Below are 27898 nucleotides of genomic sequence, written 5' to 3' on the forward strand. Positions count from 1 at the left end.
AAATAATCTAATGAGGGCGTTACTAAAGGTCTCACTCACTCAGCACCACAGTCTTCAGGCATTTCTGCCAGAATTCCTTGGCGCTGGCTCAGCATTAGCAGCAGCTTCAGGTTCTTCATTTGTTTTAGCATTGTCCCACAGGCATTGGCATTTCTCAAACACTTTTCCAAGTGGGAATGGATACACAGCTGTCTCAAGAGGACAATCAAACCATTCCCTGGATTTGGCTTACACTTGCTCAAAACGGAGATTGAGCAATATAGCAAGATGAAAAGAAGAATTTCCAGGAAGCCTAAAGTCAGACACACGTCAAAGGAATCTTAAAGCAAAACTCGTTCACTGCCAAGTGAAGTTGTACCTGCTCCAAGGACTGACTGACTGCAACTTAAGATGCTAAATAATTTGTTTCCAAACGGATTGCATATGGCTGCAAAGCACTCCAGGAGTAAAATAAATAAATGTAATCTTATGAGCAAGCCCTCTGATACTGATCTGCACCATTTTAAATCAATATCTGCCCAATGAGTTCAGTAATATCATCTGACCCAGAAAGTGAGAAATGATTCTAACCATCTCAGCTGTCACAGGTTTGAATGCTGGAAGACAAAGACAAAGCAAATAAAAAATTAAGATTATATTCACAAGGACCTTGCACTATTGCATATGCAAAAACATAGAGGAAACCTTTAAAAATTAAGCAATTTCTGATTCCATTCAGAACTAAGGGCACCATCACTGTCACCTAGACTCAAGGTCGCCCATTTTTACAAGGCAAGAAGGAACGTTAATCAACCATACAGAAGAACAGAGTAGAATGTATTAAAAGCATATTCCAGTTACAAAGGAAGCAAAGCAAAACAGAGAAATACCACTAGGCAAAGGTATAGATAATCACAACCTCAGTCAGAAGTTCCATTTTCCTACTGGTAACATCCTTTTAAGCACCACAGCAAGCAGCTACTTTACTGAAACAATTTTCTAATTCATTGCCATGTAGAAGAAAACACTCAGAACATCATCACAGTTACAAAAGACAGATGTTACAGTAAGTTGACTTTCAAAATCTTTAAAATACCTTCCACGCCCACTTCAAATAATAAAATGAAGTACATCTGTATCAAAAGCATTTTAGTAAGGGTCCTCAACTTGGCTGTTGGCAACTCCAGCAGCCTGCAATAACTTCTATTGTTAAATCAATATGCTGAATGAGTATTAGCAAATGGCATCAAACATGGCTGTTAAGAAATACCAGCCAGGAAAAAAAGTGTCAGAAATTAAACATCTACTTTCTAAGGAAGGTAAGAGAAGTTAAAGTCCAAAAACACATAACCACTACTACTTGGGAATGCATTAAGTGCCACAACTAGTTTGCCAAAACTGAAGGCCAAAAGTCAGGAAACAAATTCCTTTTCTACTGGAAAAGGATTTTTCAGACAGAAACTATTGGTGAGAAGCTATCGACTGACACTAGACTCTATTAGGTGTACAGCAGCTCAACGCAGCCAAAGTTTGGTGTGAGGTGGGGGGTGGGAACAGTGCAAACAAACTGTTATAAAGATCCAGGACTATAGGCCTTATGTTGCATTAATCCCTTCCCTTTGATTTCCATATAACTGAGTATATGTGACTGAGAAACGTGTGTGTTCATGACCTATTTTAAGCTACTTTAACTAGCCACTGGTCAGACTCTTGGAAAGAGGTGCCAAGAAAAAGGTTGAACCTTTTAATGTGACTTAGAAACAGAACCCAGTATACAGAAAACTAGTCCCCAAGAGAGTTGAGTGAAAAAACAGAAAAGCACATATATTGTGATGACCTGAAAAAGGATCAAGGGACACCATTTCGATATGCACGTACTGCTTTTCTTGCAGCGCTTCCAACAGGCTAGGCACGCATGCACACACCTGTCACAGGACCTATCTCCAGCACAACTACAAGCCAACTTGATTGCATCCTTTTTCAGACAGAAAGTTGATGTTTGGATCACCCTTTGGTGGGACAGAAAAATCCACATGAATAAACTCTCTCTAAACCCCAAACACCTACCCCATTTCTGGAGAAACCACAAAAAAAGATGTTGGTCTACTAGGCAAGTATTTCTAGTTACTCTAAGAATAAAAAGCAATTTGTTTTTTAAAATCTAAAATAGTACACAATGCAACACCCCGGACATAATGCTTTCTTGCCATAATGCAAACAATGTTCTGATCACCTTGACCATATACACAAAATACAGACATAATATTTTGATAAATTTTGACCATATACACAAAACTCATCTTTGACTTTAGCCTATGCATACATCTCAACAGGTACACCCATCTGTATTTCATGCTTAGAGAATAATACCTATAGGATATACTTAGTAAACAGTTCCCATTTGTATTCTACATATTTCAATGATAACTCAATGGAAGGAAATACTGAAAATAACAGATGCAAGTGACACCACGGGCGATCCCACAATTATTCTTAGGGTCTTCTAGGTTTCTTTGCCATTACTGTACAGTGTTCAAAATGCAAATAGTCTGTCTACTTTAATCCATACCCTTATGGATAGGTGGGCTTGCACTAAAGGTAGTCAATTTAGGACAGAGAAGAAAAAAAATTATCTTCTGGCATAATTCTGCATGCTCTGACTATGTTAGAGTAACAGGATGTAGAGTGAGAAGCCCAGTGGTCACAAATCAACACAGCAAATGGATTATTATCATCATATTATTAACTGATAAGCAGATGCTAAATCAGCTTAGTTGTGACTCACCCTCTTAAAAAAAAAAGAGAGAGAGAGAGAGAGAGAGAATGAATGAACCCTTCATTTATTTGACTTTAGCAGTAACTGCTTAAGGCCTTAACAGAGATGCGTGATTTAAGTTCATTCAGCTCAAACTTTTCCAGATAGTTTTCTTTCGAAGCAACAATTGTAGTGCAAACAGAAAATTATATTTGCACCATTAATTATTCTTCCAAACCATATATCAACAATTACGTATCTTCTCAAAACGCACGTGTAGTTCAGCAAAGGTTGAGGAAGAATTCAGCTAAGCAGCTGGAAAGGAACATGGGAGAAAGCACAATCTAATGGCAGAATTTTTTCCAGAGATAACAATAAAAGGACAGATTTTCTTTCTCTCATCAGTCCATGAATGAGAGACTAAACCCCAAAACTTTAAATTTAGGTGTCTAAAAACAGAAGCCAAAGCAGAGATCTCTTGGCAACTCTAGAGCTTTTCTTAACATTAAAATTTGCACACAGATCCATCTGACTGTATCAGTAGGCCAATGCCACTTACTAAAAGAGTGCAGCTGTAGTAACGTGTCATTCAAGAAATAAATGAGAAATAAAACCCCTTGTGCCAGTACAACTGCAAGATAAGAAAAGAGAAAGCAAGTACTCACGCTGTGAATAAAGTAGTATCTGAAATTCCAAGAGGGCGCAGGTAAAGAGCTGAACCACATTTTCTACTCCAAGCAATTCGAAAACTTCTTTAACCGGAAAATCAAATAACGGTAGTTCATTGGTGCTTGGCCTCTGGCAGATAATTGGTCCATAAACACCTGAAAATTTTAATGACCTGCCTGCTGGAGGAAGAGGAACCTCATAGAGAATATTGTAGATGTAGCTTTCTAAAGGTAGAGGTGGTGGCTGAGGTGAAGTCACCGCTTGGTGAAGTTGTTCTAGTACTTTCTTACAAGCTTTCATGAAAGACATTGGCGTGATCAGACAAATGCACTTTGAGACATACAGTGTGTCTCTGCTGATGTCATATGAATTAAAACGCTGTAGCTTTGAAACAGAAGTGCCATTGCAGTCTCCTGTGCTGCTGCAGCTCTCTCTGTCATTCGTGGGTGGAGCATGAAGAACGTCATACTCAGCATTATGCATATGGTACAATGTCTGCATTGCACTGCAGATCTGTTTGCTAGTAACTTCCTCAAAAAACGTGAGAGAAAATCCAAATGTCCGTGAGCCATCTTCACGAGTAATAATAAAAGAGTGGAACTGAGGTTCTCTGGAATCTGCTTGTGTCTTGAAAGCAAGCCCTTTAGGCATACATAGCTACAAAAAGAAAGGGGCGGGGGGGGGGGAGAACAGTATCAATCAGAACACTTTTCTCTCCCCGGCCTCCTGAAACATTAGTTAAAATACGATTTAGAATCCATAGGCAGCCATCACATTTCACTTCAAAGTTCTATTAAGCACTACATCACTGCACAACACAGGACTGCAAAAACTAAAACTGAAGGAGCACGTTAGAAGTGTTGTATTTGGTTTCTATTGAAACTTATGAGCATTTTGTTACTAATCTCAATAGGAACAAAACAGCAAAATTCAAACCTGCATACATAAAAATACTTTGATCATTAAGACTGGAAACATGACAGAGAAAAGTGACATATTTTATCTGAATTAAGAAATCACGCTGCATTCCAATTAACAGGAAGAATCAGTGTGCAAAGATTCGTTAATCACAAACTAGTTTATTTCTGTGCCAGGTTTCTAGACTGTAATAAAAGAAGCTGTAGAAGAACAAAAGGTGGGCCTATAGACTCATCATTTTTAAGTTAAATTTCTTTAAAAAAATGTAGTATCCCCATTACATGAAAAAAATCTTTTCAGCCTACACAATTTAGAGGAATTCATAGACGTTTGCTCAATCTATACTGCAACTTTTTTGTCATATTTTGTCAAAATACAGATGGATGCCTTCAACTGTTACGGTAGATTTGTGCCTTAAGAACAAAAGCCATTGCACTAAGTGATACCGACCATTCCCACTGCATCCTGGTCAAAAGGATTCCATTCAACATTCTCAGGATAGCGAGCAAGAACTTTGGATTTAAATGTGCGTCTTAATGGAGTCTGTTCAAAGTTTTCCCCTGTAGGTAAAAAAAAAAATACAGAAGTAAATAATTCATCCCCTTTTAAAGCACATTCAAACAAGGCCAAAAAGCAAGACATCAGTACGTAGGTGTAAGGATAAGTGAATTAAGTGCACACAGGCCCTTTAAGAGAAACAGAAAAGGCAAGACAGTTAGTTAAGCATGTAATCAAACGGCAGAGATTAGCAAAGATTAGCATTGTAACTTTTCTGTGTCATTACATGTCTGTGCTTTTCCGGAAGTGTGCCTATATTAATGAGTTTGTAGTTACTACAGCAGTTCCCTAAATTACACTACGCATATTTCAGATTCTTGTCAAAGCATAGCTAAAGCTTAATTTTCAGAGGAACCTCCATCTTGTTACTGAAGAAAAGGACAAAGAGACAAGATGCAGAGATGATGCAAGTTTAAGGTAGACATACAAGTAGCATTTAATTTCTTCTTTTAGACTTAGAAAAAATGAGTATCCACCATCTATTACAAAAATTAGCTGCAAAGAGAGAAAGGCTAGGAGGTTAAAGATTGAGAACCATGTAAATGCCCATGAAGACAGGATACCAGAAGAACCAGAAAAACTGCTTTTTTCCCCCAACACCTTTTTTCCTTTACCTTCTGTTGCACTTGAAATGAAACAGCCGGCACCATCTCGGGTTTTAGAGGCCTGTATATACTGGCATAAAGCTATATAACAAATAAAAACAACACTGCATTATAAATTTCATACTGTTGACTGTAATTATGTAGCTAGCACAAATGAGTAAACAACATAAGTATTTTATATAGAATTAGCATACATAATAGATATTCTACTCTCCTAAAATGCTTTTTAGGCACGTTGATAGATACTCTACTGAATGAGCTACAGAAATTTCACAGTGAACATTTCAGATACGTATATCTTGAAGGAGATCCACGTATGTGACAGAAGCTCATGGCTCCTGTATGCATAACCAAAATACCAACCCAGTAAGAGTAATTAGCTACCTGTTAAATGAATGAAAGTTCCAGAAGTTAAACTATAAATAAAATACTCCCTAAGAGTAGAGGATGAAATTAATCCCAAGGATAAGATCGTTACAGGGCCTATAGAACTATATTATTTTATGCGATATGGTCATAGCTTTTCACTGAAGAGCAGACCTTGTCCATACACTTGACTGGTGGCTTCAGCCTTTTTTAACCTCTCAAAGAGTAATGGTCACCCATAACGATAGCACAGAAGTTGCTGCAGTAACTCCTTTGAATATGTAGAATTGATTTTAAAAAACAAATAAATTCAAAAATGCCTATCTTAAAATAATCTTTGCTATCTTACTAAAATGCAGCTAGCAAAACAGGCATGCGGTTGTTGACAGCTGCACTAACAATCAGGCAGAATTGCATGAAATCTCACGCTTTAAAGAAATCACACTATTTCAGTAACACCTGCAAAAGGGAAAATACACACTTCCACTCCTCACTTATTATCTTGCACATAGCAATTACAACAGCAATAGAAGTTGATTTCAGAATTGATTGGGTTTGTTCTGTACTTTTCGAAATTGAATTTTAAATATTACTGTAAACCAACTTAGCATCCTTATTCTGTACAATATTTACTTCCACAAAGTAGCCATATGTGGAGATGGTTATAACTCCAGCAACAGAGAACCTAACAAATGTATTACACTAGAGTAAACAAAAACTTGTTCCCATGGAACGCTTAAAAAAAAAAAATTCTTTCAACAGTTGAGAAGTCATGTAAACCTGGATTTTCTTTAAACAACATACCTTAAATATTACATCGAACAGGAAACTTATCCTGAATCAGGACCTAGGACAGGTCTTGCAATACCCAAAATAGTCACGTCTATTTTGTTAATGCTCCAGTTTTTAGGCACTGAAATTAAAGGAGGGATTTTTTTTTTGTTTTTAAAAAGCAATAACTCAATTGATTTTCATACAAAACTATTCAGCTACATTTGTATTACTACTTTTCTCTGAACGAGGATATTATTGAACATAGGCATATTTGGGAAATTTTTAAAAATTTATTGAGAGTGAAGGATATTCAGGAAAAAATAGAATAACTTCACTGAAATGCAATCATCCTTGGAAAGATCAGAGGCAATAACAGAAAACACTTAGCAATAACAGCACTTATGCAAGGGCTAGAAACACATATTTTTAAAAGACAATAAGCATTTAAAGAAATTTTGAATCTCTCAAAGAGAGAAAACAATAAAAAGGAAAAAAAAATCATGCCACATCTCTACTAACTGACACAAACAAACTCTTTTAAAAAAAAAAGAGTCCTCTGTAGAACAGGCTTTAAAAATAAGTCAGGAGGTTTAACACACCTACTATTTTCTATATTTACATCTGCGCAGATGATGTAATGTCAGCTTTTAGGTAATTGAGGAAGAAATACTCAGACGTTTACTAAGCTAGCTTGTTCTTGGTTGGGTCCCTCCCCCCCCCCACACACACCCCATGTATATAAGGAAGAAAACATCTGAAGGCCAAATTTTCTCCTGAACTTGGAGATCACTAGGTTCACCTATATGCAAGGTCATGCTTTTTTTTTTTTTTGGCGGGGGGGGAAAGGAGGAGGGGGAAATCTGTAACTCAAGGATCTTCTCACTAAGTTGATTAATTTTGCAAAATGCACAATGGCACTCTTCACTTCTGATCACAAAACGCAACACTGGATGGATGCTACTTAAAATACATCTGAAGAAGCCTTGCCCCATCTCCTCCCAAGAGATTCTCTCCAGTAACACGAACTTAGATTTTTTGGCCCTGAAGCCTGTCTATAATTTACAATAGCCAACACTAAAGTACTGAAATTGATTTCTGGAAACAAACTGTCTTTTGAATCAAATCCTGATCAAGACAGACGCATAAAGCAATACTTAAATGCCTTCCCGTAATTTATCAAATAATCCAGCTATCGCACAGGCACTGCTCTTGTCTGAGTGCCTCCATGTCTGAGTGCCTTCCTTCCCCAGAGCCATCCTGCTCTCATTTCATATTTGCTCTCCAGCCTTCTGCATGAGCACAAGGCTCATCTTTTTCTTTCTTGGCAGCGGGTTTTTCCACCTTATAGACATCTTTTTACTTCGCTGTATTACCAACATGAAGGTTCTTACAACTGGCCTTCAGAATGGACAAACTTGCTTTCGAAAGGAGCTGATGGGGCAGGGAACCTCAAATGGTCATTCACCACTTTGCTCATCTGTACAAAGTTCAGTCCAGGAACCCAAAGGCGACCTGTGCGATTCCAGGACAGCGGCCACGTTGTTTCCTTGCCATTGCCTAGGTTCCCCCTTCCCTTCTCCTACTGAACAGCTAGTGGTTATCACTAGATATCCATCAACAACAGATAGGCGCGCACACACAAAAATTCTACAAATAATATTTGCTTCTGCCCAGAGCAGAAAAGCAGTTAACCCTAAATTCCTAAATTTAAGATCAGTTCAAAGCTCCCTCCCACCACTGCAGCAAAACATTAATTGCTGCACATCTCCAAGAGGCAGAAATAACTCAGGGTTTTTAAATCTGTCTCTGTGTGAACTAGACTCATCTGATTAATTCTATACTAATTGAAAGGGGTTTGATAAAAATGAAGGACACTAGAACACGCTTAATGAATGCAGGAAACAAACCCATTATTAAAAATGGATATTGTTTCATGCTGGAACTGATGAAATGAAGATGCAAGAGAAGATAAACTGATAAAAAAATATGATATACTCTACAAGTTTTAGGGCATTTTCAGTCACGTTCATGTTCTCACACTTATGAAAAGCAAGATCTGATGACAGCAGTCTGTCATAAAGCTCTTCTAGCCATCAGTTCTGCTACGGTAGAAAGTGCTTTCCTTGGTGATCTGAGTTACAGTAAAGGTCTTTAAACAAGATGGTTTATCTATGAATATTTTTTCCATTTGTACAAGTTCCACATAAAATGAATGCTTTTAAAAAATAAACAAACTGCTTTGAAGAAGTTTTTGCCTGCTGAGGATTAAGGAGACCTTTCAAGTAATTTGATGATCCTCACATAGTCATTACCACTCAGGTGTTTGTTAAAGTACAGGAAAAGCTCTACAAAAATGAAGTTGAAAACTACCCTTGGACCACAGACTCAGAACTAATTTGGATTTAAAGCAGGAACAGTATCCAAGTCCCAAACCCACATTAGCTACAATTATAAAATATTTGTTGGGAATTGATACACAACATAAAATCCGCAAACAAGAACTTCTGGGGGAAAAAAAAAAAAAAGGAGTATTTCAGGTAGTTTCAGGTCAACACACTTCTTAACATCAAACCTTCAAAATAATAAGCCTCCTTTTTTTTAGTTTTAAATTTACTGTAATAATTTACTGTAATATAAATAATATCACAAGAGTGGAGAGAAACATTGTACTAGACACTGCACAAATACACAAAAAACAGGTAGAATGAGGCCCTGTATTACAACCAGCAGAGGGAGGGCAATGAAATAGATAATCTCAGACTCTGTCATTAGAAAAACAGTATATGTGGGATCCCACTCAGAGTAGGACCAGTGAAATGATTTGGATTAAAAATAAATAAATAGGCAATTAAGAAGGGGTTAACCAAAATCTATGTTTCACTGATCCGATTTAGCTAATGCCCCCAAAAAGCAGCTTTGTTAGCATATAGGAAACCCCCCAAAAGAGAGGGAAACAAGGAGTAAACCACTAAGAAAGAGGCTCTTAAAGTGGTTTCAACACTGAAGAAAACATGAGATTACAGTAGAGTTTTAATAACCCACATGGGTAACTGAATAACTCCTAAAGACACTCCTCCTCCTGCAACCACAGCCTAGCTTGCCCACCTACTGGCTTTTGCCACTCCAGGTACTAGCTTTGCTCAATATCACCCGGCGCCATCCAGCTTCACAGTGTACCCCAGGCTTTGGTAATATCCTTTCCATCCTCTCCTTTCATTCACACTTCATCAACCCCCTAAGGCTCCACCACAAGATGAAAAAGGAGCAAAGACACTGCAGCAATCAGTGACTTGAAAAAATTTTAATCAACCTAAACTATGGCAAAAACAAGCTATTCCCATTGCTATACTATGTAGGCAGATAGCCTCATTTCAGTCCTACAAGGCAATCTCCTTTTTTGTTAGCATGTAATGTAAGAGGAAGGAAAAAAAAGGTTCAAGTTCTCAGCAAAAACTTGCTTATTGAAAAGGAAGTCACCAGCAAGGAATCATCTCTGTAGCAGTCTCCTCAGCTGAGGGATTTCCAGTTCATCAAGAGCTGCCTCGACCTAGACTGCTGACGTGGCCTGTCTCTTACCGCTGCATGCAGAGCTCAGGTCAGAGCTCTCAAACTGAAATGAGGTACACTCAATACTGACCTGACTAAATCTGACACAAAAGATAGGTAATTCTCCAGTCTCGCCCTCTCACTTCTCTTCCAGTAAACTCAACCTGATGGAGCACATTGCATACTTAAAGGAAACTACAAACCTGCTCAAGAGGACCAAAGAAGAGTTGAACCACGTTACGTTTAATTGGAATAGCGAGTAAAACCAGCCCCTTTTCACAGCAGCACTGAAGCTCACATCACTCCTCTAACAGCCATCTAATACAGCTTGCAGTGCACGGAACCATAAGGCACTGACAGACTTCCAGCTCTAACATTAGCTGTACCACCTTAAACGATGCCACCCTGTGTGTCTGTAACTTGGGCTTCCTAATTACAAATGCCTTAGAACAGCTAATGTGTACACTCCATTGAACTAACAACTGCACTTCATTTTAATTCAGTGATACTTTAGTGACTTACTAGTCACCTAACACTGAAGGTAAGCCATATCACTATGTATATTTGTAGCGTATGCTCACAGCCTCTCTAGCTCTCATTTTTTTTCTCCACCCTGTCCTTACCTGCGTTAGCTTTTTGCATCTCACCATGCCAGCAGCAGATGGCTGTGGCTAGCTCTAGGTCTGATCAGAAATGGAACTTACAAACTCAAAAATATGATACTACATGAAGTTTCAAAGTTGTTGGACACAGCATCCCTTTGGAAACATCTGCATGAAATCATCCATACCAATGGATATCACTTTTTAAAAAGAAGTGGAGATACTGAAAAAAAAAAAAGTTACAGAAACTAGAGTAAAGCAAAACATACTTCACTTCAGAAGCCTGAAAAACACTAATCTACAAAGCTTTCCTCAACTTTGATGGGGGGAAAGAGGAGAGAATCTGAGAGCCCTAATTTCAGCTCTTTCCTGGTTTACTCAGAGAAAATTCTGATGAACTGCCTTCCAAGAGGTGGTCTTCCCAACACACTAATACAAAAAAACGTTTGAGTTCTACAACTTGCGTGTTCAACTACTTAGGACCTTCCCATCCTACCAATACATGAACAATTCCAAGTTTTAACTGAGAAGTGGGTTTACAGTAAATGAAAAAGACAGCACCCACCTCTCCCTCCATTCCTTTCCCTTCTTGTCTGCCATTTGCAGAGTTGTATTTACAACGTGAACCACAGGGGAGTGCAATCCCTGGATGGAGTCACTATTACTACCTACATCTAACCACGGTAATTGAGAACATATTTCCTGTCAAATCCTCATATGCGGTCATGAAATATGCTACACCAGCCCTGAAACCCTTAACGTATACACAGTAAATCCAAGCCAGGTCTGCCAATCAAATACATCCACGCAGGAAGCTTATGGCAACAAAAGCCACAGATATGCAGATAGACTGCCTGCAATTTTTTAGTAAAAGTTTCCAATAAAGACTTTCTCATGATTGTAACAGGTCAACTTTGCCTCTTAAGTAGCTTGTTTCCTTGCAAATGGCTTCCATCCCTATGATTTTTTCCTCTTCTCAATATAACTTTCTTCTTTGTAGCCTACACCCTGCTATAAAAAGTTTCCATTCATGAAACACAATTCTAATACAGAACATTACTGCATGGCTTAAGTTGTCCTCAATTAGAAAGAGTAAATTAGATTAAAAATATGTTAGGGATACCTTGCAAACAAAACTGCTTTAAACATTGAACCACAGCCTTCTGTTTTTGCTATCAATTCACTATTTGCTTTTAGAAAATGACCGCAGCGCTACAACTCTTAAAAATTACATAGGACTAGCTAGAAAAAAAATCTTTGAATAACTATTCAAGAGGTAAAATCTGGCTCAATTTTCCCTCTATAATAATAAAGGGTAAGTGAGAAAAAAAACACCCTAGTTTCCAGAAAACAAGTCTGTTCAGAATAACCTCCCAAAACTAAAACAAACAACAAACCCAACAACTGAAAGGCCATGCAACACTGATTTTAAGGAATCATTAATACTGCCCACCTTCGTTTGTTCACTGAGTCTGCTGATCTGCTCAAAATAGCTACTAAACAAAGACGTCCAGAAAACCTATTGATTCTGATTAAGTGGTTCATTGCTTTCACACTGCCAAGCAGCTTCTTTCTTTAAATTCTTGTGATACAGCCTGTTATTCACCCAGTTTGTTCAGTCTTGAAGTACATTTATTGTATACACAACGTTTTTGAATGAACAATTGTATTACAAATAGCATGTGACCAAAACATTAAGTTCATATTTTCCACACAGACACGCTTACAGGTATCTTTTAGCATACAGAGGTTGTATATGCAATTCCTGATGCCACTAAAATGAATAATGTCTTACAACTTAATAAAGTAAATATAAAACAGCTCAAACATGAAACAGTCATACTGCTGTAATTAAACAAACAAATAACAGTGAGACTTTGTACCACCAACAGAAATTATGAGCAGCTTTCTTGTGCCATGCAGCACGCTAGAGAAACTGGATTTAGGATTTACATTCTCCGACACAAATCTATAGAGCCCCTTTACCTCTGCACTTTCCATACCACGGTTCAGGGAAACCTGCAGTGATGGAAACCATCCCAACTCATACAGGTGGGAGCTTGAGAATGGGCTGACCATGACAGTTCAAGAGTAGTTTTCCAACGCGTGGCTTGCAAGTTAGAAGTCAGTCAACAGGAGGATTTGAACAAAGCAGGTATTATAAACACCCTCCAGAGTACAACCTAGCCACCTCATTCCTGCATTTACACTATGCTTTGAAAGCTGCATAGCAAACCAGACTGGTGGACTGATCTATTGAAAATATATAAATTTAGATAGATGGATATAGATCTATTTAGATGTATACAGATAAATGGATAGATACATTTTCCTTCCTGTTTTGCAGAATTTCTTTTGCAAATGGATGTTTGTATACAAAAGCTTCCATCAACACAGCACAGGAGCAGGAACAACAAGCCAGGATTTCTTGAACTCACATTACCAAAGAAATTCACGCAAACACTATCTGAGAAATGAATGTCCTAGTGGTGCCATGCACGAAAAGAGATGATCCCAAACAGAGGCAGTGCCTGCAAAAAAGTTGAACATCATTGCCTCAACAGAGTACAAGTACACTACAGACAATAATTCAATAGGGTCCGTGAATACCAACCAAAACTACCAGGAGGTTTCAAATACAGATGTTATTTTATCGTGTTCTGCTAATTCTATCCTGCTTGCAATAAAACAAACAAACAAACAAAAAAACACATTTGCCACTTGCAGAACGTCAGATAAGATGGTAACCTATTGATCCATTATGGTACTATCCTTACAACCAGGACCAAACCAAAAATCTAACCTAACCTTCTGGAGAGCAATACCATTCTCCCAGAAGTGGCTGGACTTCAGAGATGCTTAAGTTTGCAAAAGGCATTGGGATGAAACATCAAGATGGAAAGTGTCTGTCCTTCTGTCAGAAAGCCCTCCTATCTCAAGAAGGATGCACACAATATTACCTCTAAATCTAAATGAAACCCTCTTCCCAGCAAAGTACTCTTTAGTATCCAAAAGAGGAGAAAGATTCCCTCAGATTTAGGCAGGAGGAAGGTGTTCACTGCTCTTAGAGAAACCTTAGAGAATAAAGACGGGGAATCATACACCACAAAGCACATTCATAACCACCCGCATTCTGGCATTAGAACAGAAAGCAATAAAGTAATTAGTATCAGGTAAGCATTAAGCTGTCATTTTAGTGAATTGCATTTTAAAGGCTGTAACTATTATACAAAACTGAACCTGGGTTTGAACGTCAAATAAGTGAACTGGCCACATCTGGAAGCCAACTAGCTCTCTAGTGCCCCTTTATTACTTAAAATAATTATGAACTGGTGACAGTTTTATGAGAAAACCAGTCAAATACTACAATAGCCTAGTCACACGAAACAGAGGTTTCTACCTCATAGTTGACTGTGCTGGATTTGAACATGCTGTTTCAGATATACAATTATTTCGAGTCAGATGTCTGGATCACTAACCAGTCCCATACACACAAGCAAACAGCATGGTAACATAGATGCAACTTGATGACAGGCACTTTGTTAAAGAAGACTTTTTAAAAAATGTACTAAACCCAAATAATTTCAGAATTACTTACAAGTATTTATGTTTCTCAACATAATGTAGTTACTAAAAATCTTTTAAAATATATTTAACAGTTTTTTTAATTCATTTAAGCTGACAAATGAACTTGCATGTCAAGATAAGAAACAAGTCTACAAACCAACCAAATGGCACCAAGCAAAATCAGCTCCTGCTCACATTGCCTGCCAAAAATCACGTTAGGCACATTAGTTAACAGGACTTTTCAGAAACCTGTGAGCCAATATTAAAGATAAGCCCTTTCAATACATAGCCAGTCAGCTATTAATATACTAATAATTAGCCAAAGTTCATTTCTGAAAAAAATCAGCTCCTTTGATTCTTTCTTTAAGAAATGTTAAACTGTACAGAACTGGGGAAAAAAAATTACTACATAGGAAATGAGCATCCAAAGTCTGGCAGAGACAAAGGTAAGAAATTCACTAAACAAGAATGCTTGCAACAAAAACCTTGACTCAAGAAAAGCTGCAGCTGTCAAGATTGTAAGCAAACAGCCACTCCATCAATGGACAAATGCCTTCAAATTACGACTTGCTTCCTTCCTTCCAATTCCTCCTCCTTAAGCAGCACTGCATGTATTTCTCATTAGAAAGGCCTCCTTTCCCCAGCCAACTTCCTGAGTATACACAAAAAGGAAAATTCTTCCCTTTTATCCTATCATACATCAATCCTCTATCCTGCACTTCTATCCCCTCTCCACCACCCCATTTGGCAAGACCATCAGGCCTAGCACAAGCTGAACTGGTGGTTAGACCAGTGAGCTCCTTGCTGGAACGGGAACTTTTAAGTTTTTAAAGAGCCTCAGGCTATCCATATGAGAACATCATCAAGATCACATTCATTTTATTGCTGCACCCCTGTTTTTGCAATTGGCTTCAAGGGTTTCGTCCACAGTCTCTAATAACTGTTATTCAGTTGGGTTTGTAACAAATCTACAACCTATGATTTTCACATTTAAAAAAATATATATTTAAATGAAGTTCCAAATAAGTTACTGTTCTACTTTCCGTGACAACAGTGTTCCACTCTGTCTTTCCAAAACAAAGACGTAAATTTATTATATGAACACACCAGCCCTCTACTTTAAGTAGAACTGAAGCATATGTTGGGGGGATTGCCATCTTCCATCTGTAAAGATTAAAGGATTTTTTTTTTAGAGGAACTAGAGAAAACAAGAAAAAAAACACTAGTGTGATGAAATGCTCCAATTTATTTTTGATCTGTTTGTCATCTAAGGAACTCAAACTTTTAACAATCCCTTATTCCAGCCCCATGAGAACACATTCCTTTCAGCACACAACACATATTTAAATGTCCAGTGGACAATAAGTTTCGTCCTATAGCAGTCACTAAAGAGACAGGAAAGACAAAAAAAAACAAGTTAAATCTAATCTGTTGACTGTAAAAGTTCCGTTATTTTCCTGTTAAATTTTTCTTTTCATCTCTTTAGCAATTGCAAGAGGAAGAACCTCACTGTAAAATGAAATAAAGAATAAGATAAATTTGCAAAACTGGATATTCAATATAAATTCTACTGGACAGAAATAATATCTTCACCAGCCACTGCTTCAGTGGAAAAGAGAGTTTTCTAAACTCCTTCTGGCAAATTAGAATGATAAATGGATAACTTAAGTTTTAAGAAATTTAAGTTTTAGTTATCACCTTGTTGATGACAAAATATATTGCCACACGCACTCTGGAGTAATTTCAGATGCTGTAGCGATGAATTTAAAGCACTACAGAACAACAGCTCAGAAAATAAATCTGCGTTCTCCAATCATAAGGTAATGCAACCAAAGGCTTTTGTTTTTATTCTTCTGGTGCAGTTTCAAGGAAGGTGGGAAGAGATGGGGCAGGAAGGAGGCGGAACAAACTGTCAAGAATTTAAGGTAGCTGATCAGGCAAAAAAACCAAAACATCAACAAAAAGCTCAGTTTTCATTTTTTAAAACATCCTAAACTCATTTTTTCTTTTCCACTACTTTGCATGGAATCCAGGATAGCAGATGGGCACAATATATGTAAATCAACACTCCCTGGAAAAAATTTTCGAGGAAGTGTTTTTAAAAATGGAACTACTTTACAGTAAAAGAGATTCATAACAAGATATTTAATTCTGTTACCAACTACACAACAGAAGCAGCATTCAAAATCACAATGACAGACATATATATTCTCAGCCACAGTAGAGGGGTGGAAAGCATTTCTATTACAGAAAAAATTTGAAATATGTGCAAAGTAAGACACTAAGAAAGGAAAAGGAGTGCCTACCTTCCAGACAGAACAGAATTCTTCTATGTGTACTAGAAATATAAAATGGAAGTGGAGATGAACATATCTTAAGTATACTTAATACAGAAATAAGCTGTTCTCCTCATGCCATCAAGAGCGACAGACCCAGTAGACCCATTTCAGAAAAGTAACAGAAGCACAAATTGTCTCAGGCAACCCTCCTGAACCACAGCGAATCCTCTTTTACACTGAAACATCCCATACAATTAAAGGTCTCCACTTTTTACGTTCCCATCACCCTCCAACTCCAGATCAGAGGATTCACGGAAGTATGTGCAAGTAAAAACACAAGGAGCAAATGTGTTGTTACCTAAGTATCTGGACAGTCCCTTAACCAAGCACTTACGCTTCTTCTAGGGTACCACTAACATTTTTACACAGAAGAGGAAAGCTGTATTTTAAAATACAGATGTCACCTTTCAAGTGGCTTGTAAATGCTGTTCAAATGACCTACAAAAATCAGCAAAACATGGCAAATGTAGCTATACAACTGTATCAGCACGAGTCCTGTCCAGTATGTTTCATCTAGTTACTTGACCTTTTGGGGAAAGGGATAACAACATTTTACAGCAACATGCCTTAATAAGGAGCCAAAACAAAATGTCCTATAAGACAATTCCCAAGTCATCTGATGATTTTGAGGTGTTTAACTTTTAAAAAGAGGTGATTATTAATATCCTAACTGATTCAAACTTGCTGACAGTTTGATCTAAAGATATGACAAACGCTCAAGTTTATCTTAGCTCTGACAGATACCCTTCCTTATCATCACACCAACCACTTCTTTTTGGCCTTCTTCCTTTTATGTGCACCATATCAAGTTTACTTTTCTTCTTCACAAGGCATGATTCATGTCTGGAAAAAAAAAAAAAAGGGTTTCCAACATGAAAGTCTGATTAGAACTACTAGAAAAAAACAATTTGAAAGAACAAAGCTGAGTGCTTTTATTCAGTCCTAAATAAAACAAGTTACAGGTCTGAGTTAGCCCCTTATTACTGTGTATCACCTATTTGTTAAATATCAGACAGTTTTCCTTCCACAGGACCAAGATTATGAGTTAAATCCCTTACTGATTGAGCTTGAGGAAAATAAGACATTGTGATTGTATATTTGGGGGGTGGGGCGGAGGGGGGAGAAAAAGCCACACAAGACTCTATAAACACACAAAAGTAGCTACTTCCCAGAGCACCCGTGCATGACAGCTTCAGGCCTCTTCATGGAATCAGACATATCTACCGAATGAGGTGAAGTGGGGACATGTCCACATATAATTTTCCAAGAGAAGATTAGGCACTGTTTATAAGGCATCACCTGTAAAGTGGCAGCCACTCTCAAGGCTATTAACATGTGCAAGGATAGACCTCTGCGCAGGCAAAGTTAGCTCACGGATCTCAAATGCACTTCCATGGCAAAGGTGAACACAATGACAGCCGTCTAATGCTCAACACGTGCAACAAACTTGAAGCATTAAAGAAACTTCACAGAGCACAGGTAACTTACCCTCTGGATCACAAGTCCCCTTACAGGTCAGGTCAGCGTTGTGCAGATCATTCACATGGATTTTAGTGTCTAAAGAACTTCTTGACTATAGCCCTCAATGAAGCTGTGATTAAATTGGCATAGGTGCCATGAACCAGTGCTGCACACCGCCAACCTCCTTCCTCACACCAATGCCCGGTGCTCCCTGGAATCTGCTACCCGGACTCATTTCCAAGGGGACTAGCAACCTCATGCAAGGCAAGAGGGCAGAAGTACATGACCACAGGAAGGGGAGGGAATGGGAGACCATGACAACCTACAGTTAGGCTGACTTGAGCTGCTATAAAACCTCAACCAGTTTCATTCTCAGAACTGACTGAGATACTGATGAGCTGAAATTTTAATCAGCCCTCAGTGAAACTTTAGAATGAGATAGTTCACATTTCAATCTCTCAGACCACACATATAAATGAGCCAGAAAGGGACATGACATTCTTACGCAGGTTAGAGCTGTCACAGACTTTGTTAACTTAAGGGATTTTTCCCTTCCCCCATGTATTTCTGATGACAGCTCAGTAAGGGAGCACTGGGCTGGGGGAATAAAATCATAAGACAATAGCTGGTAAGGGAGTTTGCTGAAAATAGCAAGTAAAGGAGGAATAAGTGACGTATACAAATAGTAGAACAGCTCACAAAAATCTGTATTTGCAGAGGAGAGAAGCAATACACTGATCAGCATATTGCAGCAACCTCAGGATACCTGCCCACGTTTTTCTGCAGAGTGCACTTGTAAACGCAAGCAGCAGAAAATACAGTTCAAGAAGACTTTTTAAAAATCATCTGCAGTAATGGTGAATGAGGCTCTGTGAAACTAACCTTCTCCCTCCCCTGACTCAATCAAACACTAAGTTGTTGCTACATCTGGAAATTGAAAGGTTGTATAGAACCGTCATGTTATCTGACTGCAGAGTGCATATCCATGAAATGCTATCAAGTTTCTTTCTCAAGATGCTTCAGTATTAGTATGTAAATGACTCAGTACTGAGGTACATACTGTACCTGATTATGGTTGATCACACCAGTCATAGTCAGTAAAGACAGAAAGCAAAATCAAAAAGGCAGTATTCTACACTGCTACAGCAAAGTCTGATGCTAAAGTTTCTTGCCCATCAAAACATAAGAAAAAGTAACATTTTCCTTGAAAGACTGAGAAAGCGGCTGTAAGTGAAAGCACTCCTTGTAAATTCTTCAGTCTGTGTTGGAATGCTTGAAAACTTCTCTGTACAGTAATATTTTTTGCCTCCCAGGGTTTATAGTTCAGTTCACTGCAAACTTGACCGCAAAACACAAATCCAAAAGGCCTGTCAAGAAGTTTAGAAAGAATAATTACCACACACCATATATCAATAAGTAATTGCTTCTGACATTGTCACTTCATGTGCATTACTTCTGCCACATGAACCCTGCAAGTTAGTGGGAATTCAAAGGATAACTATGAGAAGTCACCATCAAGAACACTCAAGTAGGACACCACTAATTCAAAAAAAGATAAAAAATAGTTGTAGTATTTTTTAACTATAGGATCAATAGTTTGAAGTTTCAGAAAAAATTTGCTTTATTATTGGCAAATGGCAGTATTTCCCATAAAATCTTTTTAAGAGTTTTTCTTTCCATAGTTTCTCTCTTGCAGAAGAGAGTGCAAAAGAACAAAAAGCCAAAACAATCCATGTTTGTACACTTGGCTTAAATGAAATCCTCATAGCTTTAAAAAATAAAAATAAAAAAAAGGCTTCAAAAGCTGGACTTTTAAACTTTAATTCCTTAGAAATAGTTTGAAAATAGACTTAAGATGCTAAAACAAAGAACAAAATCCGTAACTTTTCCCTTCCCCCACATCTTACCAAAGACCCTTCCAAATAAACCAAATATGTAACCGAATGCTGGACGGTGAGGGAATGAAGAGTTACAGTGGGGAGGAGGATTTTATAAAGTATACAGCCCATAGTTAAACCTAAAATACAGATATGACAATCACAAGATCAGCATTATAGAAACACCACCTAATAAACTGTAGCTTCGAACGTAATTCAGTGAAGTGCAGCTGCTTCTCCCTTACATCAGCCCTCCCATTCTTTATTCTACATATCAGCTACCCTAGCACGTCTGCCTCAGCTCCCAAAGAGACAAAAGATCTTTTTGGCACTCAAATATGGCAAACAACTCAGGCTTCTTGGGAAAAGATGGAGGGGGTAGGGAGAGTGGAATAAACTATTAACCAGATTAAAGTGTTTCACATGTGCCAGTACAAGTGCAGCCAAAAGCTGTTGCTATCTAATGCCCATCTGTGGCGACCTGTGCGAAAACAGTGTGTGGTCTCAGCTTTGGTGTTACCAGAGTGGCCTCCCACATAGAGTCAACACCTTGGTTAGCAATCTCAGAAAAGCAAAGAAAGTGACAAACCTCCCTTTCAGCCACAGAATAAATCCCCTAGGGAAGAAGCACACCCTTAGGGAACTGTGGGAAGTTTCCACTGATATCATCCACATTAAGGACAAAGAAAAAAGAATGCTTCAGCCTTTGGAAAAAATCAAGCATTGTTTCCCAACAACGCAATGTATTTCTGCTGCAAGCGTTGGTATCACTACCATAGCGTAGCTAGAGAAATCTACTCATGCACTATTTGCCCAAGGAATAAACATTACTGTGGAATAGCTTCACTGCAAGAACCACAGTTGGTTCTAACTCCAAATCCCATGTCCTAATTCCAGGAGGAAAACACCAAAAGAGGTAAACGCAAGTAGAAGATAAATGGAAAAGGATTTCTGCTAATCTAAATTAAGCTTGAATCTCTTCCCTTCTAGCTGCCCTTCACAAATACCTTTGTGGCAAAATAAAAGCCTGTAACTATTTCAAAGCGTATTGAACTTGTAAACCAACAGAGGTGCTGACAGCAACATTACTACGACTAGGGAAACTACCATACTGATTCTGAAACATTAAGCAATTTTTTGTTTTATATATGTGACAAATCCCTTCAATGATTTTATTTCATCATATTTTCTAAAAGTTTACACTGATAAAGGGTTCTGTTAAAAGAACACCACTACAGGTCGTGCCTGAAGATCAGTTGCCATTTTAAATCTGAAGCCAATAAAAACAGAGACATTTCCATTACAGACAGAGATGAGGTGAGAGAACGCTTCCATTTTACTGGCAAGGAGAAATAGTCATTATAATATCAGTTTGTCAGATTAAGTATAGCTCTACCCCCCCAAAAAAAGGTTAAGTAAGGTGATTTTGTACAGTGTTTTTCTTCACATTAACTTTCTTAAATACATCCCCTCCCAACTCAGGCCCAGGGATTACCTAAGTGAATATTATTCAATACATGATGGTTGTTTTGGGAGAGAGCCTTTTATCTTCTTCCTTTAAAGTTTCATACATCAGCACTAATAAAGTAGCTAGTATGAGAGCATACAGATGCCTTACTCAGAAGCAGTTCCATTATTCTTACATGATCTACAAACACACAGACCTTTCCTCAGCACCATTAAAAACAAAATGCAAATAAAAGTAGGGGAGACTAAGAATAATTAAAATAGTGTCACATCATCATATACTGGAGTGAATGAATATTTAACATGGATTCTGAAAAGGCACTTGGAGGGTGTACAGAGGAAGGACATTTCCTGGATACATGGGCTTCACCTAACACCCACTTTCATCTTCCTTAAGGATGGAGCTCATGATCAGATGGACAACTCAAAGCAACATAATATGGACCTCGGCAAAAGGAGCAGGAGTCCATCTATTGGATAAAGTCATTTTGACCAAACCTTAAGAGACCAATTCAGGTTGGAAGAAAGGCATAAAGAAATGCAGGTGACAGATGGATCACTGGCCTTGGTCTTCCAGAATGAGATTATATTTTAACAGTTCTATTATTAAACCATCAATCTTTTCTTCACAGATTATAAGCATTCTCATTTTTGACTACTTATTCTTTGCATTCTGTGATTTCTGAAATATCTACCAACTTTAGGATATGACATTCAAGACTACTAAGGTCTAGTACATGTGAATACAGACAATATTTAATTAGAAGATGGTGCCCAGATACTTGGATCTGGAGTTTCCCTTTATGTAACAACAACTCCCAGACTTTGTTCACACATAGGTGTAATGCAATGGTAAGTTCATCCTTTGTTTTGCCACTACATAATAAACAAATAATATTGACAAGTGATTGTTAAAAACTAACACATCAGAGGAGGAAAATAAAATTAAGCCTTTAGTGGAAGAGAAAGTAGAATAAAAACTCCAACAATTCTGTTTAGTGTAAATACTATTTTCACTGTCATTCAGATCACATCTAACCAATTCAACACATAAGGGATTCCAGCTGAAAGATGAGGCACCACTTCCTCCTCATTACCTTTCCAGGGCACAGTCATATAATTCAGATTAAGAAATCCTATCATACTGTTGCAGCGTTATGGCAAGTAATATTATACACAGATGCATTCTGTTAGCTGATGTACTTCCTTTCCTCTGTGAAGAAAAAACATCTGTAACAGACTGTTGCAAAGCACCCAAGAAATTTCTATCATCCTTTCCAGCACATTTCCACCACCTGGGGAAACACACCTCAGCTTCTCTCGTCTGGCATCGCAACCACAACTGGATGAAGTTCAGCAAGATCAGAATGTCTTCCCCCCGCCACCCCCCCAATTGGTTTAAGAGATCACAATCATCAAAATAATAAAGGAGCCCCAGATAGCCAGGACACATGAATTTAGGGATTTAAAAAAAAATGGTAATAGAGAACATACTATCTTTAATCCATGCTAACCACAAAACCCTAAATATGGTATTTTTTCCACTATATTAAAAGCAAATAAACATGACTTTAAAATTTATATTTTTGCATCATCTGTGGACTTTCCATCAGCCAGTCAACTTCTTCAGGAAAAAAAGTGTTGTGGCTGTGCTATTTAGTAAGCTTCCAATTTACAAAGGAAAAAAAACTATTCAGAGGCCTCTCTCAAAGCAAATAACGAGACTGAGCATCAGTTCATGATCTTATGCTTCATTTATAAGTCTGCAGAAAATGCTGTATTTCCCATATTACGTTTGAATACCCGAGAGGCACAATTTCACTAGCCTGATGAGAACAAAGTCTGTCAGCAGTATCCCCGGGGGCCCTAACAGCAACAGGCAGCCTGGGGCGCAGAGGGGCAGCAATGACATCATGCCAGGCTGGGCCCCGGTGGCCCCAGTGCAGGAGCTCTGGGGACACCTGCAGCCCCCACCAGTCCCGGCTGCGCTGGGCAAGCATCCCATTCCCCCATCACTGCATGCACCAGCTGAAGGGCTACTGTCTCTCTTTCAACAATGGACACTTATGCAGCAAATTGTTTCAACAGTACAAGGATTCAGAATGTATTTTTCAACACAGAAATAAGGAGGGGGAAAGAAAAAACACCACACAATAACCCTTTTACTCAAACACGAAAGCCTTGCAGGAAGTACAAAGTGTTTCAAAGCCTGATCTAAAACCCACTGACATCAACAGAGGCCCTTTCCATTTATATCAGTGGACACTGCAGGGGCATATAATCCAAGATACAATTTAGAAAGCACTATCAGTCACACTATCATACATGATTAATAGCACAATAAACTCAACAAAATGCACTGGAATTCCAGCTAGCTCATATGCTGTGATGTTATCATAAACATATCCACTTCACCCTTGTTTTAATGTGCTCCAGTCTTTTTTTTTTTTAATCCTGTCCTCAAATCATGACAAAAACAGGCCTCCCCCATAAATGCTAAAAGCTACCCCCTCCAAACCCATACCTTGTCATGAGCAACACTGCTGAGGGTATCACAGTGGAACTGCAGGGTCCACGGTGTACTGCATACATACACACTGTGGTTTACACACTATATACACAGACTGACACAGAAACTAAATACACAGCATCATGCTCCAGCCTTCAGAACTGCATGTTCAAACAGAACATGAAGAAAGACACTGATGTCTCTTCCAGTTTACTAAATATTAGATAACAAGCTCAAAGTAATACACTGCTGTTATTTAAATTTAAATATGCAGGAAGTTATTGATATTTCTATTGCGATGAGGCAGTATTAGTGAATACACCTTGCACTACATTGCACCAATGGATGTACAGTAAATGAATTTTAAAAAATAACATCAGGAAGCTTGAAATGTTTCCAACATGGAAATTTTGGTCACTTATGATTTTAAGTAAGAAAAATCTGTGGAACCTCATATTTTCTTCGATGGAATTGTATTGCAACAATGGATATACAGTAAATGAATATTCAAAAATAATGTCAGGAAGCTTGATCTGTTTCCAACATGGAAGTTTTGGTCACTTATGATTTTAGTTAAGAAAAAACTGTGGAACCTCATATTTTCTTCAATGGAATTGTACCGCTTTTAGAACTACAGCATAAATTCAATGCTAAGAAGTGACACATCATGCCATATTCACTCGCCAAGTCTCATACTCTAGTCTACAGTCATTTTTTTAACGTTTTAAGAGAAAAATGAATACGACTTCTCATAGAGTAAGGCAGTACCCAGCATGAAGAAGAGATTAAAAGTTTGATTTCAAATGATTAATAGTTAAAAAAAAGTTTCCATCATAGCCAAAACTGCGAAAGTCCAGTGTAAAGAACGAGTTCTAATCAATATGGATTTCATGCTACAAGAAACAAATACTCATTTCGGAGTCAGTGACTTTTTTTTTTTTTAAAGACAATGATGTAAAAAAATCATGACACATTATAAAAGTGAGCTAGTGAAAACAGCATGTCAGGGGTCAGGTTCCAAGCCCTCATGCACAGACACAGCACCAATGTCAGGCCAGGAATTTACTATCACCATCCTATACCCTTCTGAACAGATGAAGATGCTAAACAGCAACCTAATCCAATGGAAACCAGCACAGTGGAAATAAAGATGAAATAAGACACATTTAAAACAAATAACAGATTTGTAACCTTCAAAACACAGGTATGACGCACCGATGTAAGACAGATTGTTCACACAAAATACACAGCTAAGCTGCATCATTCTCATCTAAGGGAATAATTACATGCTTTTTAAACACAATTTACTTTCAACTGTTCTTATCCTAGGCTACAGCAAGACTTGATACAGAACAAAAGTGTCTTCACTTTCTCTCCAAAACGTGATGCATCATTAAGATCTCCAAAAAGCATTTCATCATTTTTCAAGTGTCCAGGAACCTCACTGAAAGTTGATAAAAGCAACCAAGCTCCACAAAGAGTGCAATAAAGTATGCTACTACAATGACAGACATGACAACAAATAATATCACCAAAACACAACCTTGATTTTGAAAGCGTCGTTCAAAACACTGTTTATTTAAAAAAAAAAAAAAAAAAAGAAGAAGTTACGTACAGACCTCCAAACGCATGTTTATTCACGGACGGGCGTTTCTGTAGTTCAAACACCCAGGGCAACTAAACAACCCGGCGGCGCCGGGAGGTGCCGGGCCCACCCGCCGGGCCCGGGCCCACCGGGCGGGGGACCCGGCCAGCCGAGAGCCCCCCGCTGCCGGCTCCGCCCGCCGAGCAACCCGCTGCCCGGCCCGGAGAAGCAGCCAGAGGCGGCTTTACCCGCCGCACAGGGCACTGGAGGCTCCCCGGGGCGCGGCGCTGTCCTGCCGTTGCCTCAGCGGAGCCGACCGTTAACGGCCGCAGGGCCGGGCAGCCCCCCCGCCCCCGTCACTCACCGGAGAGCTCGTCCGGCTCCAGCCCCGTCTCGGTGTCCAGCCCGCAGATCACGAAGTAGTCGGCGAAGCGGCCGGGTGCCGAGGAGCCGCCCCCGCCGCCGCCCCCGCTCATGCTGGAGCCCGAGAGGTGCGCGGGGCTCACGGGGTGCGGGGCCGGGGGCGGGAGGCGGCGGCGGCGGCGGCGGTGGGCGCCGAAGCTGCGCCAGCGGCGCCAGCTGCGGCCGCTGTCTCCATGATGGAGCGGAGCGGGCAACGCCGCACGGCATTGTGGGAACGGCCCCCAGCTGTTCCCGCGGGAGGGGGGCGGCGGGCAGGGCAGGGAAACCGCAATGTTGCGCATGCGCCCTGTGCTCGGGGATGACGTGATGCTGCTGGTCCAGCTGACGGGGGGGGGGGGAAAGGAGCGGTGAGCGCGGCCGCAGCGGCCGTTAGGCGGGGGGGGGGGGGGGAGAGAGTCTCGCGCGCGCAGCGGCCGTTAGGCCGGGGGGGGGGGAGGGTGTCGCGCGCGCAGCGGCCGTTAAGAGCGGGTGTCCGAGGCGCGCGCCCGCTCTGTGCGGTGGGGCGGGCGAGGGGCAGCCGCCGGCGGCGCGGTCCCACCGGACGGCGCCGCCTCTCCTGCCCCGCAGGACAGCGCCTCTGCCCTGCTTCCTGGCGAGGGGACCGTGGCTGCCGCTCCGGCCGAGGGGTTCCCACAAAGGGCCTGCTCGGCCAGGAGAGGGTCTGGCCTCCCTCTGCAGTTAGAGGCTCTTCCTGGAGCCTCATGGGAAGGTTTAGCATTAGTGGCCCGTTGAAAGCCCGTCTGGGCTAAATCTTCCCCCTTCTGCTATGGCTTCTCATCCCCACTCCCGGAAGGCTGTGGCCCCCATGGCTGTCCTGATTGTCCTGACCCCACTGCTTTGGGGAGCAGCCATCCCCTGAACCTGATATGGGAAACAGCTGGGCTCTTTGCCGACTACCTCGTGATCTACGGGCTGGGATGGGGTTGTTCTTTTTCTGTTTGAATTAATTTCACAAATGCAACCCTGCTAACAGCTGAGCTTGCACAGCTGAATGGAATGGCCCCTGCAGCAGGGAAACAAGCCCCTGGGGAATGGGGGAAGAAGAAGGGGAATGACTGACTTAAAGCAAGTCCATTGCTGAGGGACTAATAACATGTACCCATTCTCTGAGTTATGAGCTTCTCTTTCCACTGACCATAGAGGGACCTGGGCAAGGCTAAAATTAGTTCTGTAAATAGTTCTTCCTCTCCTCAGCCAGTTCTCTATTTTGTGGCTTTCACGACAGAGTCCTTCCCTATTTGATAGGACTACAAGAGGACAAAATGTAAAATTGTCAGTCTTTCAGGATTATTATCTAGGACTACCCAAGTAGTTAAGGTTGCAACTATAATGATGAATTAACCAGGTGCCAGCCTAACTTAACATCATCTGAAACTACACGTGTCTGAAGCTACATTGCAGACTTCAGTTACTGTTTCCTGCGCTTCTATTTCCCAGTTTTCCTAGTGATTTGTGAGAGCTTTTCCCTCCTTAGAAGCAGGAAAAGCAGCAAGAGTCACCGGCGCTATTATTTTTCACCCAATTAAGGCTGTATAGGCTGCAGAATGTGTTACCAATAAATGGAAATCTTGCTTAGGTTTGAGTGACAGTTCTAGTAGTTGTAAATTCTTGAAAGTAATTCTTTATGGTGTGGACAACATGTATGTGAAGTCTGATATCTGTGGAAACTATGACTGTTTAGCCAGAGAATCATAAAGACATATTGGCAAATAAACAGTGATTTAAAAGATTCATTGTCTTTGGCAAGACTCTTGCTGTTGATTCAGTGGCTGTTTTCAATGGCAAAGGCTGAGATTTTCAAGTTCAAGCCTTACATCATCAGGAGAGTAAATCAAATCTTTCTCTAAAAAAAAGGAAATAGTGAGGTCAGAACTCAATGTGAACATATCTTGATTACT

At 39.7% G+C, this 27898-nt stretch overlaps 1 protein-coding gene across 5 annotated transcripts in view; it reads right to left on the reverse strand.

Annotated features, from left to right (window-relative positions):
• DENND5A (DENN domain containing 5A) overlaps positions 1–26205 on the reverse strand; it is a 69618-nt gene extending 43413 nt beyond the window's left edge. Inside the window, exons 1-4 of one of the 5 annotated variants that reach the window (XM_068945037.1) lie at positions 25942–26205; positions 5494–5565; positions 4772–4881; positions 3400–4060 (exon numbers count right to left, since the gene is read on the reverse strand). In XM_068945037.1, coding sequence (XP_068801138.1) covers positions 3400–4060; positions 4772–4881; positions 5494–5565; positions 25942–26053 — 955 coding nt within the window. In that variant the 5' untranslated portion in view covers positions 26054–26205. Of the gene's footprint in view, positions 1–3399; positions 4061–4771; positions 4882–5493; positions 5566–6654; positions 6719–25941 lie in introns of those variants that run through there. The other 4 variants (XM_068945035.1, XM_068945039.1, XM_068945036.1 and 1 more) reach the window with 4 other exon arrangements.
• Positions 26206–27898: the final 1693 nt, after the last annotated feature.

This window comes from Struthio camelus, chromosome 5 (genome assembly GCF_040807025.1).
Source record: "Struthio camelus isolate bStrCam1 chromosome 5, bStrCam1.hap1, whole genome shotgun sequence".
In the NCBI taxonomy this organism is placed as follows: Eukaryota; Metazoa; Chordata; class Aves; order Struthioniformes; family Struthionidae; genus Struthio; species Struthio camelus.